The sequence below is a fragment of the Passer montanus genome, unplaced genomic scaffold (assembly GCF_014805655.1).
Source record: "Passer montanus isolate IOZ18808 unplaced genomic scaffold, ASM1480565v1 scaffold111, whole genome shotgun sequence".
Classification (NCBI taxonomy): domain Eukaryota; kingdom Metazoa; phylum Chordata; class Aves; order Passeriformes; family Passeridae; genus Passer; species Passer montanus.
Window position 1 is genome coordinate 877,577 of NW_024357725.1, and position 15,439 is coordinate 893,015.

Genomic DNA, 15,439 nt, shown 5'->3' on the forward strand with positions numbered 1-15,439 from the left:
ATAAAAAAATAAACACAATTGCTTTTGCAAACTTGTCCAGAAAATGCTAAATGCACACCTTGCTTTTTTCTGAATCTTCTTTAGCAGCCAGATAAGATGACAAATCTCTGGTTAATAAAGCCAAGAATGCTGCCACTGGACATTATGCACATTGCTCACATCTCCAGGAGCTGCTATGGGTGACCCAAGGTGAGAAATAGATGTACAAAACACAGAAAGATAGAACATTTGAAGTTTTAATCCAACAAATGAAGAAGGTCTCGACACAGTAAAATACCACTGCATTGCTAATGCTCTACAACTGTACATTAAAAATAATTCTTGTCTATTGATGTAAAAATAGCAAGTTTTATGATAGAGTAAAACACAGTATAGAAACCATTCAAAATCAAGTAGAAACCTCTTAAACAACTGAGGCATTTATGTAAGTATTTCTCCAAAGGCATTAAACAAAACACAGTTAATACTAACTCTAAACATCCCCCACCTTCCCCACACTCTGCCCTAATTTAATTGATTAGAAAAATAGTAGTCTCAGTTACTATATTTTGCATTCTTTCAGAACCATCTAGATTCTCCATTGTCTTCAAGTACAGTAGAACAACTCTTCACAATACAGTACTACCCTGAAGTAATTTATTTCCCAACACTACAGAATTTTGATAGCAAGTATTTTGATAGCAATTTCATTTTGAAGGCTAGAAGAGGCTTAGGAAGTTTGCAGGAGGGCAATTTAATTTTGAATGCAAATTATTTACACAAACATTAGTGTATTGTAATTACAGCATGAAACTTGCAATGCAGCTGATGAGTGCTTTTAACAAAAGCTTAAAATGAAAGAAAGGGAAGAAAAAAAGATTACAAAATAAATAATCTAAAGTTCTTCATGGTAGAAACGTTCATCATGAAGCTGCCTACCATAATCTGTTGCTTCGCTGTTAAGAAACAAATCTTGGTTCTTAAGAATTTCTGCTTCAGAAAGTTTTTTATCATCATTCAAATCCATCTCTTCAATGAGGTGCAGAGCCTGTAAAAGAAACAGACCACCACATGCACCAAGTTAAAACAATTCTGGTTTTTGCTTATTTATATATTATAAATAGAGGGAAGTTTAGCAGTAAGATGAACAGCCAAATGCAGAGTATTTTAGTTGTAGCTCATTCACCAGTATTTCATAGTTCAAAGCTAACAGGCTGTGCAGCAGCTCTACTGCACCTCTTATTTCTGAGAAATAGGAGTCCTGGTATTACATGGGCTTTGTTTTCATTTGCTGAACATCTACAAATACTGTGATTTAGAGAATCCTTCTGTTCCCACTTTTCCTGATTGGTTTGGCTCAATGTAACTGAGCCAAAAATAACGGGGACAAATGTCAGCCAAGGGGATTTTAAAAGCACTCTGCATGGCAAAAGCTGAAATATTAATATGACAGACATCTTGGTCAACACATGTCAATTCCTGAAAATTGAATAGATAGTAATTTTTGTATTTTTATATTATTTAACTACTGGGTTTCTCAAGTGATTTTGCAAATGCTGTAATGGAAGTGTGATACTCTGACTTCAAACAGCAGTTTATGACTGAAATCAATGCTACCTTCTCTTTAGAACAGGTGACTTTGCTAAGCCTTTATATTACCCAAAGGAAAAAACTAGCAAATTAGAAAAACAAATAAAACAAATTATTAGTTGCAGAATTGAGCTATTACTATAGCACGGCCTTGCTGTAAGCCAAAATCTGAAAGATTGCTAAGAAGAGCTAAAAAAACCCCAGACCAAGGAAGCTACCACAGGTATGAACAGCCTCAGCAGCACCCAGAGCTCACGTCAGAACAGCACTATTTCTGTGAACTAAGAAGTGACCACAGCCAGAAAAGGCCATGCAAAGGCTCACAGATCCCCATTTACAGCAATACTCCCAGAACTGCTCAGCATCCCACGGGTCCCACATGGCAGCACCCAGGGGTGCTGCTGCTGTGCCACAGGGCTGCTCCCGGCCCCAGAGCCCAGCAGGACACAGGTGGCAGCCAGGGAGCAGCACATGGCTGTGTCTGACACAGGGAGCCACCTCTCTTCCCCAGGAACATGAGGCCATGGGAAGGTCTGGCGTTCCTGCCATTCTGAACACCAAAATCCTCCAGGGTAAAGCAAAGACAAGGAAAATTTAGCTGAGAAGTTACTAGAAAAAAGGCAGAAATCCTCTCTACTGCAGTCAGGGACTGGAAACTGCCACAAAAAATAAGCTAAAATGAGAATCCACTTAAAAGCTATTATGCTGTTCTACCTCTGATTAAACCATTTTAATTAGCATCATCAAAGTTTGCTTTACACCATCTTGAATCACAGAGTACTTCCATTTTCTTGTACTTAAACCCAGTTTTTAGTTCTACAATTATGATGATTTATCCAGTCAGAAGAATTACAATCAATTTCCTATTTCAAATTCTTTAGGTGGTGCATCTCATTAGATTTACCTACAACAACTAAAAATCACTTATTAAAATTTTGTACCCTTGAGTCAAAGCAGATAAGCTATTTAAACATGTACAAAAGCACGTTGTTAATTTACAAACATTTACACAATTAATAGGAACTTCACATTTGCCTAATGCAGTTAAAGGACCTGCATTCCTTGTCAAAGTGAAAAGAAGTTAAAAATATATGCAAAGATCTACTGATATATTTTTTTCAATAACTAAGACACGATAAATCTGCATGCTTCTCTCATTTCACTGTGATTCTTCAAAATTCTCCTGCAGTAATTAAAACCTAACCAGCAGTCAAACCACGAACCTCCTCTTGTGCAATACCCTGATTGTTGGGTACTATCCAGGACAGCAGCTCTTGAGGGTTGAGTTTTCCATCATGATCCTTGTCATAGTCGTTCACAAACCGGTCTTTCTCAACCAGTATCCATTCTGGATCTTCCCTTGCAGCTAGTAAGACACAATTGGAAAGTTTAAAGCTACTCTTCACTTTAAAGCAGAGGTTTTCATCTTTTCTCCTAAGCAAATACACTTATTCTCATAAAACATTACCTAGAAGTGATGTCACTAACCAAAACAAACCTTAATGGGCAGAGGAAAGTAGGGAAAGCAATTTCATTTACTGTCAGTATGTATCTGCACTCTTGTGTTATCCTTACCCAATGTACAGGTATTGCATCCTGCAGTCTACAGCAATCTTAGACTTGTCCTTAACTCTTCAAGGAATTGAGAAGTAATTAATCAAAATTATAAACACTGCAGACAAGCATGAACTGGCTTTCTAAGCCTTATGAAAAGTAGCAGGTATCACAAGTAGGTAAGCAACAGTTTCAAAATAATTACAATTCTATTATTAAAGAAGAAAAAGTGAAGTCTCTCCTTCCTTTCTAACATTTGGTTTTGCAAGGAGATTTTTCCTTTATGTCACAATTCACCATACAGTGTTGCCCCAAATCATGGGCTAATTATGAATCAGAGCCCCCATGCAGCCTATTAGTCATTTCAAAGAGTGCTGCAGGAACACTGTCTCCAGGAGAGAAAAGATGAAGTACAATCACAGCTGATTCTCAAGTCTTACTAACAAGTTGTAATGACAAAGCTGTTATCTTCTCTATTACTGCAACAATTTTACTCCTTTCCAACAACTTTTTAAGGACTGGCTTGGAAAAGCTTTCTTTCATGTTAGAGCAGGAAAAAGATAAAGAACCCTGCAGCTGCATCAGAGATCAGTTGTTTTTACTGGCTCTGACAAACAAAGATGGTTATAAAAGGTGAAATTCCAGGTGGCTGATTAGAGTGAAGAAAAACAGATTATTCCCCTGGTTCTCCATATCCTCATGTGGCTTACACAATTCTCCACAGCTAGGATGCAATTCAGAATTAGCACTCCTTTGGGACAAGGAGACTTTCCACAAAACTGAAGCTACTGGGCTTTTTGGAACGGGTAGAATTATTTGCCCTAGCTTTTATCAAATCAAATACAGTGTGTAAAATATTCATTGAGAAATACTGATAAGCATCAGGTAAGTGTCCTTCTTCTCATCAAAGAAGGAATAGATCAAGTTTAAGGAAAGGCAAGGTTGGAAAAAAAAACAAACCCAAAGAAACCAAAGAGTAAAGGCAGCAATCAGGCTTCTGATAGCTGGAACAGTGAAGTGACTCCTCACACTACCCCTCCATCCCCCTCACAACACACCCGGCTCAGTCCTTCCAAAGCAAGGCTGGCAGCTGCCAGCTCAGGCCGATCAAGGCCAGGGCAGTTCACCCTTACATTCCTGCTAGCTGGATCTGCAGAGGTGTTCAGCTGGCAAATACGGCTGCACCTTGTTTCAGCTGCATCCTCTGTGGTCAGGAATTCATTTCAGTTTTTCAGAAAACAAGAAGCAACTTGCAAGGAAACTGAAGAATGGGCTACACACAAACCATCACCAAATACATATGGGGCAGACTGAAATAAGGAGTTTACTATGCTCAGTTCCAGAAAACAGAATTATTCTAAGACAGAAAATCTTCCTCAGAATCTGTAGGTCTAATGTGAAAAGCTGAAAATAAAGGTGTATCCAATTCTTCCCATTCCAAAAGTTTTTTTAGTTCCCTCTTTCATGCCCCTTCCCGTTTTTCCTTACTTGGGTCTCTTCTGTAATCACCAAGGAATTCTTCCAGGCTAACAAATCCATCACCATCTTTATCATGTTCTTCTAAAGCCTCCTGAATGACAAAGTCCTTTTGTGTACATACAAAGAGCAAAATTAGCAACTTGTGATCAAGAGAAAACAGCACTGAACCATTTTAGAGCAATGACTATTCTTTAAATGAAAGACTGCCTCCTTTCAAATCTCTTTTTGTGTTTTATGCAGACTAGTGCAGTAATTGCTTCCTGTGCAATAAAACAGATCTGTCCTTAAGAGTTTAGAATGTCAGATTTCATGAAAACCAAATCTGAAAGGTGCCCATAGAGCTGCAATCCTTCAACACATTTAAAAACTGCAAAAGCAGCCAAGAAACATGAATATGTACAAAGCTCTATCATCCAATTTCACTTTTCTCATCTGGTAGATTCATTAATTTGCATTTTTGCAACTTAATTGAATTGTTAGGAGAACTGGCTGGTCTTTTGTCCACCAGAGAGCCAAAACCAAAAGCTAAAATCTCACTGATGGATTTGCAGCCTAACAAAGCTGAGAGGTGGCTAAGTCAGTCCAGACCCCAAAGCTGGGGATACTTGTGCAATCCTAGCTCTTGAAACAGATTTCAAAGGAAAGCATTGAACCCCTGCTCCAGCTCCTGGCCTGCAGCAGTGGATCCACAAGACATTACCTGATTTTAATTTGGGCAGTCCAAACTATATCCACAACTGTACCACCTCCTTAGTGGTACTGAGGCTAAGGACACACATTGAAAAGACCCACACACAGAGGCTGGTAAAAGTGCTCCCCTGAATCTTACCGTCATGTACTCCACCTCTTCGGGATGCTCGAATGCAATATACTCATCCACATTTAGAGCAGGAACATCATCTCTATTAGCTTTCTCAAAACGTTTTTTCTCCTTTAAATGAAGCTTAGAAAATAGATTTAGTTAGAGCCCTTACTGGAATGGAAAAACAACATAATAGTAGCTGGCTGTAAGCTCATTAGGATATTAATTGTTTCACATTACCTACTCATACTACACTGATGTTAAATTTTCACTAAAAACAGTTCACTGAGAGCAAGAACAACACTTTTAATTGAGGTGGTTTTATTCTAAGAATCGCAAAAAACCCTGCTTCTTTCAATTTAAGGAGACATTTAAAATGAACCAAAGAGAGATAATGAAAAGACCAAGAATTCTCATTTTGATATGTGCATCCTCTTCTAAAAGTCACCTATTTCTAAAATAATAAACTGGAGTACAATTACTATAATTAATGGCAGCCATTCGAATTTGCGAATTCGAAAATGTACATTTTAAAGACAACTTTCTGGATTTACATCTTATTTATATCAAGGGCTGTCTGTAGTTCAGAGAACGTCTTAAAAGATATGTATGTAAAATGTCTTTTCTGAAGCCATTTTAAGGCCAGTTTCCTTCACTACAGGACTGATGTCCATTACACGAGATAATTTTAAACAGATGTCACTTCTCTAACCTGTTTCAAGTATACGTATTAGCATACCATTAAAAAAAAAATCTGATATAAGCAGGCAAGTTCTTATTTCGGAATGTCTTGCACTTCCTATTTCTGTCTTCCAGATGTGCAAAGATTTCCTATTTTTTTCGTGTTTCATTTTGTACAATCTCTTTAGAAAAAATACAGACACACACCACTGACAACCAATCTCTGCTCAAACTGCAGGTCATGTGAACTATAAAAATCTTGGAATCCCATCCTTAAGTGTGCTGTGCTATCAGTGTGAGTCATCTGGGTACAGGAGTAGCCAGCAAATCAGAAGTCATAAACATTTTTTTACAAATAACCATTTGAAATTGTACTTCTGGTTTATATCCTACCAGACAGTATAGACACTTCTCTCAAAATCAGGCTAAGCTGATGAACACAGAGCATAACATGTAAAAAATAAAGTGTAAGATCTTAACTATTCTGCAAAATAGTTCAATGTCCTCTTAGAGAAAAGCTGACCTTAGTTGGGATTTACCTAGGAAGGCAATCCAGAAGAATTACAGACAGTACTATACTGCAGTGTAAGCTTGAACCATTGAGGGAGAAAGTTTTCCAGCGTCCTTTGGGAAGTGATGAGCAAGGCCGCCACCTTCTGGTAAACTCCTGTGGTTACCCGATGTCACTTCTAAACTGTATCTTTCACCTTGATCAGAGCAGGACCACTGATTTGAAAACCTAAGGAAAATGCTGAAGGTGCCTGACCTGTGATGCTTGTACAATGCTGCTCATTTACAATCTACATTGGAGAAGTCAGCAGGCAGGAAAGCGCAGCAAGCAGTCAAGTCATAACATGAGCAAGCAGTTCTATCCCAGCTTACAGATTTATAGCTCCCTATGTATCTGTGATGGCAATGCCTCAAACATGGAGTCAATATTTTGACTGGAAGTTCCTCTGGGAAGTCTTGTGGTATTTAAAATCTATGTAATTATTCACTTATGTGACATTCTAAGCATTACAGTTTGTTTCTTCAGTGTGTAAAATCCTCTGTTCACTATATCAGTTTAACTTCTGTTAACATCCTATATTATCTACTACAATTTACTAAAAGAAGCAATCCTCACAGAAAAAATAAACCTCTGGCCGGAATAGTCTAAAACCACACTTACTGTCTTTCTGGGAAACATTTACATGTACTTATAAATGTGGAACTTGAAAGGAAACAAGTTTTGCGACATGGTGGTTCTTGCGAACCTTTTCTCCCTGCCTCTCTTGCCTCCTTTCCTGCTTAAGCATCTGCTTTCATAGACGTGACTCACACACAACTTCTGTGTTTAAACACCCATTTTTAGCTGTGGCAGTTGCATTTTCATAGCTTAAAACTGTTTGAATTGCTGTTGCTTTCTCTGTGGGTCTCTAATGGACAGGCAATGTTACAGCAGGCAATACTGACAGCCCACACTGAGTGCTTGAGCAGCAACTGAAAGAATGGCTGAAACAGAGCAACCAAGGGGTTAAAGAGGTTCCTTCTGCTCCAGCCCCACTGGTGCAGGTCCCTGCTGAGGGCAGGACCCTGTCAAGCTGCAGACCTCACCCAGGGGATTGCAGCCTGGGTTAAGATGGTGGCTGGAGACCATGCTCTGCTGTAAGACTGTCAATAGACTTATGCTCCACTCAGTCAGCAAAATACACTCAGGAGGTACCATTTCACTGTGTCTTTATTTTGTCAGTAGCAGCTTTAATACTCCACTACTTTCCTTTAATTACTCCCCTATCTCAGATAGCATAACATGTTAACCATATGCCAGCTGCTTTGCTTTCTCTACCCATCTTGTTCTGTCACAATAAACAAATATTGCTGCCTCTGGCCAACAGCTCACAGGAGCTGCTGCTGAAACATTTTACCTGGCGAAATGATTCTTCTTCTTGGTCCTCCAGGACAGTGTTCTCATCAAAATCAATTTCACGATCATACATTTGCAAGTTATACTCCTTCCAGGACACCAATCCATCACCATCTTTGTCATAGTCACTGAAGTGTTGCTTAGCTTCTTGTGTAACATAATGCTTAAAAGACTGCTGTATCCAGGAGCTCAGCTCATCTGTGGAAAACGTTAAAATACAGTAAAATAAAGAAAATCAGAATCATCTGCACAATAAAAATTGTGAAGATCCCACAGATCTATTCTGTCTGGAATACACTTGGCAATTCAGATGAAAGCATATAGGCAAGAGGTTACTTAAAGCAAACCAGTCTGTTTGCTCCATGCTGTGGCTTTTTCCAATGTAAGTGAATGATGGAATAGATCACAGCTACAGACTTCAGGGGGTTTGTTAATAGTTATGTGGCCTTGTCTTTTCTAATCTGAAGGAAATCAACACTATAGCATCATTTCTCTTTTCTCCAGAGCTTTATGAAAATGATGCTGAGTATGGTTTAGACAGACAACTCTCAATCTAATTTGGTACCCCCAAAAAAACATTGTTCCCATCACTCTGGGGTTTCTTTTGAAAAATCCACAAACTGAAATAAAAACCACTTTATTTTGTGTCATTGCCTAAATTACCCAAAATAAAATATTAAGTACTTATATAGTGCTATTTTCCCTTCACTTGGGGCTGAAATCAAGCCTCACATAGTTTGGAAAGATTTTTTAGCTGCTTGTTTTTATACAAATGTAGCTAAAAGAAATAAAACTTAATATACCAATGAACTGACAGAAATACATTAAAGTTACTTCATTTAGAGAACACTGGGAGAACATATTCTCCCAGTATCTCTCAGTTATTTTCAGGTGCCTGGAAGGGAAAAACATCTTCCTCTGCATTGCAAAAATTATACATCCTAATCAACTCAACTGAAATCCTGCTCTGAAGAGTCACGATGACTAAAAAAAAAGTCCTACAGAAATCATTACTTTGACAGAGAAAAATCTTACAGCATTTATTAAATACTAAAGTATCTTATCCTGTCCTTGGCAGAGGCATCGATACAACTTTATTAGGTTTATTTAAATATCCTTGAAAAGCAGCAAGGGATTTTTTAAAATACATTTTTGAGTACTGAATTTATATTAGCAAAGGGACCAGCTTGCTAACAGATTCTGTGAATCAATTGAACATGCAGAGGTGTGTGTGCCAGCAAGGCTTGTGCACAAACCAGCACTGCCTTACAAGAAACTGCAACATTTCTTAAAGATGGGCACCATTAATTAATGGTTTATTTCCCAGCACTTAGGGTGTGAGGCACAGTCATGTGACCACATGAATCAGAAATACTTAATATTCCAACATTAGAGAAGCAGCACTAATATATTTCATCTTCTCTCACTATCAGCCTCCAAATGGAGGCACTAGTAAGGAAGATGTTCTCAAGAGTTTTGCAATACACTGAGGAATAAGTGAGCTCCAAAAGCTTCAGTGCCGTAAGTTTCTTACTGTAAAAACACATTCCACTGTGAGTTTTACCTTCGGGAAGTGAAAGTAAGGCAAGTTTTCATTTACTGCATCTGCTTCATCTGAGAAGCAGATGCAGTAAATACACCATGAGGACACAGTATGGGTGCAATTCCTATACTTTTATATAGACTTTTTTTCTTAAAGCCTTCATGCTGTGAGCTGCCTGTGATGATGACAGGGATTAGCCATGATAGTCTGAAGCTACAGACTATCTCACCTTTACACAGTCCATGCAGGAACACTGAAATAAGGGTGCAGTTGATTAAATTCAGTGTATAAAGTGTAAAGCATTCAAAAGACAGTCAATCTTGTCTTTAAAACTGCATTTTGTTCTCTCACCTAGAAAGTTTCCCGCATGTTTAGTGTCATTTTAATGAAATAATGTTCTGGCATTTGACCAAGGATTCTGCTTGCTTTGTGTGTGCACACATGAGACTTTTTTGTCAAAATCACAGCAGAACAAGAAAAAAAGGTTCATAATGGGGTTTAAAATTAAATTAAGATTATCATAATGATGTACTGAAAGAAAGGGCCTGAGTTTACCATGCAGCTCCTAAGTCTGACTGACAAAAACCTGTCTGGGAAGAGCCATTTGATACTGTACTATGATGCAATATGATCCTTCAATGTCACTTGGTGTCACCAGGTACCGAAGCACACCTATGCAGAATTATGGCTGCAGTACTTTCTTTCCATCTTACACCTGCTCTCTGATTTGCACATATCAGGATTACAAACATGGAAACCCATTTGATTCCAAGTAGCTTCAGACATGCAAGAAGCAGGTACAAATGCAAAGGAGGTACCTTCAACTAGATACTGCTCTGACCTACACTAACTCTTGCTGGCCACACTCCTTCCATCACAGAATGGGTCAGGTTGGAAGCAACCACAGTGGGTCATCTGGTCCAACCTCCTAGCTGAAGCAGGGTCATCCCAGAGCACCATGGCACAGGATTGTGTCCAGAAGGTTCCTGAGTACCTCCAGTGAGGGAGACTCCACAACCTCTCTGGGCAATTTGTGCCAATGCACAATCGCTGCACAGGAAAGAAGTTCTTCCTCATATTGTGGTGGAATTTCCTGAGCATGAGCTTCTGTTCATTGCCTCCTGTCCAAGCAGCTGGCACCACCGAGCAGAGCCTGGCTCCATCCTCTCGGCGCCCTTCCTCTAGGTATTTACACCTACCAGTGTGGTCCCCTCTCAGTGGTCTCTTCTGGAGTCAAACAGAAGCCTTAGGCACGGAGATAGCCTCTGTATGAGCCTGTCAGTGTTTCTAACTCACTGTGCAAGGGATCGTGATGTTTTCCACAGGGATTCTCCCCAGCACAAGAGCCACGGGCTGTGTCACGGGCAGAGCGCGTTTTCCTCCCGGAGCAACCCGGCCCGCCCGGCCCCCGTCGTTACCCTCGCTGAGCAGCCCGTCCGCGTCCGCGTCGATTTTCTTCACGATGTTCTTCAGCCGCCGCTGCTGCTCCTCCGGGCTGAGCCGCGCGTACTCCTCCGCTTCCTCCTGCGGCACAGCAACGCGCCCCGTCAGCGGCCCGGCCCGGCCCGGCTCGGGAAGCGCGCCCGCCCCGCGGCCCCGCCGGAGCGGCGGCGCGGCGGAGGGTCGGGCCCGCGGCCGAGGGTCGGGCCCGCGGCCGCAGTCGGGCCGGCGGTGTCGTTTGCGCGCAGTGGGAGCCATTCGGGAACGGGAGCGGGCCTCTCTCGCCTAGGCTTTTCTGGTCTACCAGCGAAAGGCACCAAATACCGTCAGGATATACTGAGAATTATCCAAGTGTTAAACATTAGTGAGGCCTGTCAGACTGAAGTGATTTACCACAGCCTGAGTTCAAGGAGCGTTTGGACACGGCAGGAGTGACTCTTCGAGATGCCCTGCACAGGACACACAGTTGGGCTGGATGATCCTGATGGGTCCCCTCCATCTCGGCATATTCTGTGATTACCAGAATTTCAGGCAGGCATCAACAAACCCTGCAAGGGAAAGATGATCAGGAAACACCAAAAAGGAACAAGCATTAGTCTTGCTTAAGGGCGCAACTCACAAGTAATGCTTCTGAGGCAAAGAGAAAGGGAAGCAAGGCTTTGTAAGAGTTAATAACTGGATCAATACAAGTTTTAATAACTGTTCAACACAGATAATAGAAAGCTGTAAAATAAATTTAGCCTCATTGACCACTCAGACAAACTGAAAATACATCGAGTAATTGAGCAGGGGCCTCCCCAAGAATATAATTCCTAACAGCTGTCACATGGAATTGGGATTGCTCTGATCCCAACCCCACTGTGGTCAAATTAATCAATGTTACTGGGCTGAGATTTATGTAGGACCATTGTTAGATTTGTTATTTCTCTTTTCAATATAAGGGTATTTTCAAAATTCCTCCTTTAGCCAGAAAGAAGTGAGATTAACCTACCTGTGTTTCCACGAACACCATTGTTAGACAGAGCCCCAAGGTAATGGAAATTGCTGCACTGCCCAGTCCCTTCCATGGCGAGAGCGATGGACTGATCCCAGTTCACCTCCAATTCTATTAACTGTGAAGAGCTACGACAGTTCATTTTGAAGATCCGAGAGTAAAATATTGCAATAAATCAGTAAATGTGTTATTGCAATTTCCTGCCTGTATAAGAAATGTCTTTCCATTAAAAAATCTAATAGTGAGTTAAGTCTAATATCTTTTATTGGTTTAAATGTCAAATTTCCCATCAGTATTTAATAAATCACATATACAAAATGTGAATTAAGTCCTACTACTTGTGGCATGTGTAGACAAAGCAAATCCTATGAGCAATCAAGACAGAAATACAATTTGATTAGTTTCTGAAATAGCACTCAGGATGCTTTGTTTTCTTTGTCTGATGCATTACTAACACCACAAAAAGCATCTTCACTGTGTATCTCAAGGGTTGACAAGTGTATCAGACTGGACATTTCAGTGCCTACCCAAGCTGCAAAACCACAGTTATTATTATGAAATTAATTATATCCTATATATTAGGAAAAAAATCTGGATCTCATCAAGAGGGAAAGCAGAGGAAATAGTATTCTTCTCCATCTCAAAATACAATCCAGACCCTTCCCAGCACACAGTTAAACCAGTTGTATAATAAAATTCAAGACCATTCTGGTATGAATGCAGATGGGGAAAAGAGAGAGGTTTTTCTGTTCCTTCCATTATTTTAACCACTTGCATAGCAAACGCATCACTATTGTGAGTTAAAAGGGAGCATCAGTGAAGCTATTTTTAAATCAGAATACAAGTCATGCTATATAAAAACTTTTTTATGTGGTGAAATTCCTGACTTTTCTGGAAAATCTGCCCTTCCCTCAAGCCAAATCACATGCAGTGTGTCACAAATCTATTTGGAGCCATTCTTTTGGTGACAAAAAAAAAAAAAAAGAATGTTAGAATGTCATGTTCAACACAATTTCTTCTCTGTGAGATCTGCAAGTATAATTGGGTCTGTTGGACTGTCAGCATGAGAGCAGTTGTCCAGCAGCACAAGCCTCAGTTCCTGAACAGTTATTTCTAACAAGTCAAGTTATCCATCTGGTGTTCACTGTAAGTTTTTGACATTTCTGCATTTCAGTTTTATAAATCACTGCTCAACTTAAATAAGCCTTAATTCATTTTATTCTAATGTATGTCATTTATACACTGTCAGAATAAATTGATTGACAGTAGCTTTATTTAGATAGGCTTCCATTTTGACATATTCCCCTTATTTTATTACCACATGTCAACATTTTAAGCTGCACGAGACGGTTTATCTAAGACCTGCATGCAAAGATAATCCTCCCCTTTTCCATTATAAAAGTTGTTGATTTTAGATTTAAGTAAGGGAAATAACTGAGCAGCAATTATTTATAAAGATCATCACCTTTAAATACCCTGTGTTTGGATTTCAAAGTGACAGTAGTTTGCTTTAGTAGTACCCAAATATGACTTCTTGAACGTTCTAATTGTTTCATAAGACTTTGCAGAAAGTATTTTATACTCTGCAGACATTACTGACCTGTTTTTCTAGTTCTTTGCATTTAATGCAGTTATAAATATCTGAGGAAATAGGTTATAAGAGGAGATTCTTCTGATGCTATACCTGATTTGGCATCAAACCAGAACAGCAGGATTTGATGCAACACAGTATCATGGCACTCAGCTCAGCCACACACTGAGCAGGCAGCTTATAAATAATAAGTGCATTATCAAAGGATGGCACTGTGAGGAATTGGGATGGGACCTTCATGGCTCAGCTCTCTGCTCTGAACCACGGGCGAGTGATGTAGTTTCTGAGAGATTTTGTTGCTGCTGCAAATCCAGGTGAAGCAGGTATGATCTCCCAGGCCATCTACAGCCATCCTTTCAGGACTTTTAATGTTTTAGAGATGACAGCCTGAGCTGTCCAGGTTATCATTTAGGCCTCTTTCTTCTTGCTATTCCTGTCACACTGAGGGAAACAAATTATTCTCTTCACATCATGCTTTTACATGCTTGAACACTCCTACCACATCCCCTTTCGTCTTAATAGATTCCACTTGTCCTGTGTTTCCTCACAAACCACGTTTCCCAGGCCTCAGACCCCATGAGGAAGGCTGGCCTCTTCACAAGCCCCACGTGTCCCCAGGTGGGCAAGCTGGATGCAGTAGCCCAAATCACACCTCAGTGCTACACCCCAGGATTAAGTGCCTGTGTTATACCTCTACCCCCTGTATTGCACACAGTTATTTACTGTTCCCTTTTCCCCCTCTCCCAGCAGTGGGGAGGGGCTGGATGCTGAGGGGCTGACTGCCATGACCTCAGTGATCACACTGGCACAGGAAGCCATATCAGGCTGATGGCAGCTGAACATGAGCCCAGGTGTGCCCAGGTGTGCCACAAGGCTGCTGGCCCCTGGGCTGTGGCAGCAGTGCTGTGGCAGCAGCAGCAGGGCAGTGACCATCCCCTGTGCTGGGACTGCTGAGGCCACACCTCACACCCTGGGGTCACACGTGGGCCCCTCACTACAAGGAAGACACCGAGGGGCTTGAGCATGTCCAGAGCAGGGAACAGAGCTGGGGAAGTGTCTGGAGCACCAGGAGCAGCCAAGGGAGCTGTAGGGGCTCCTGGAGGAAAGGAGGCGCAGGGGGACTCTGGCTCTCCACAACTTACCACCTGCAGGTAAGGGTTGGTCTCTCCTCCCAGGCAATGGTGACAGGGTGAGAGGGAATGGCCTCAAACCGCACCAGTGGAGATTTAGGTTGGGCATCTGCAGGAATTTCTTCACAGAAACAGTGATTAGACTTTGGAACAGGCTGCCCAGGGAGGTGATGGAGTCACTGTCCCTGGAGGTGTTTAAGGAAAGACTAGCCATGGCACTTGGTTTACGTGACAAGGTGGTGTTTGCTCATAGGTGCCATGGTGGTGTTTGGTCATAGGAGGGACTCGATGGTCTCAGAGGCCTTTCCCAAGAGGACAGATTCTGTGACCCAGGGTGTCCTCAGGGGCTGAGGGCAGCCCCGAGCTTGGCCCTGCCCAAGGGGCCGCGGGAACAGAGTCAGGGAACCCTCAGGGTGGGGCGAGGCGCGGGCAAGGTGAGGACACCGCCTCAGCGGCGTGGGCTGGACATGCATCAGGGTGTGTGAAATACAAAGCTGTGCTTCGTGTCAGGTACATACAGCAACCTGTGTATCTGTGATTGGGATACGTGTGGAAACTAACCATGGGACAGTTATAAAGACAATTCTGATAAATAACTGAGGAAGTAAAGCATGGAAGAAGGTCTTTGAACCTATCCTTTGTTTGCAATTAACCTTTATAAGTCTTAAGTTGATTTAGGAGTATTCGCATTAAAGCTTTAAGGATGTTGCTGTTTGACAGGAACTTTCTGCTTCTAGCTAAAAAGAGTTT

General features: G+C 41.2%; 1 protein-coding gene across 1 annotated transcript; it reads right to left on the bottom strand.

The window, feature by feature from the left end:
* Positions 1-218: 218 nt before the first annotated feature.
* Positions 219-11,232, bottom strand: RCN2 (reticulocalbin 2). Its single transcript, XM_039731902.1, has 6 exons — positions 10,953-11,232; positions 7,993-8,189; positions 5,432-5,533; positions 4,612-4,708; positions 2,793-2,935; positions 219-1,027 (listed from the first exon to the last, which is right to left on the bottom strand). The coding sequence occupies exons 1-6, from the start codon at positions 11,230-11,232 to the stop codon at positions 875-877; spliced, it is 972 nt and encodes a 323-aa protein (XP_039587836.1). The 3' UTR covers positions 219-874.
* Between the last annotated feature and the right edge of the window lie 4,207 nt (positions 11,233-15,439).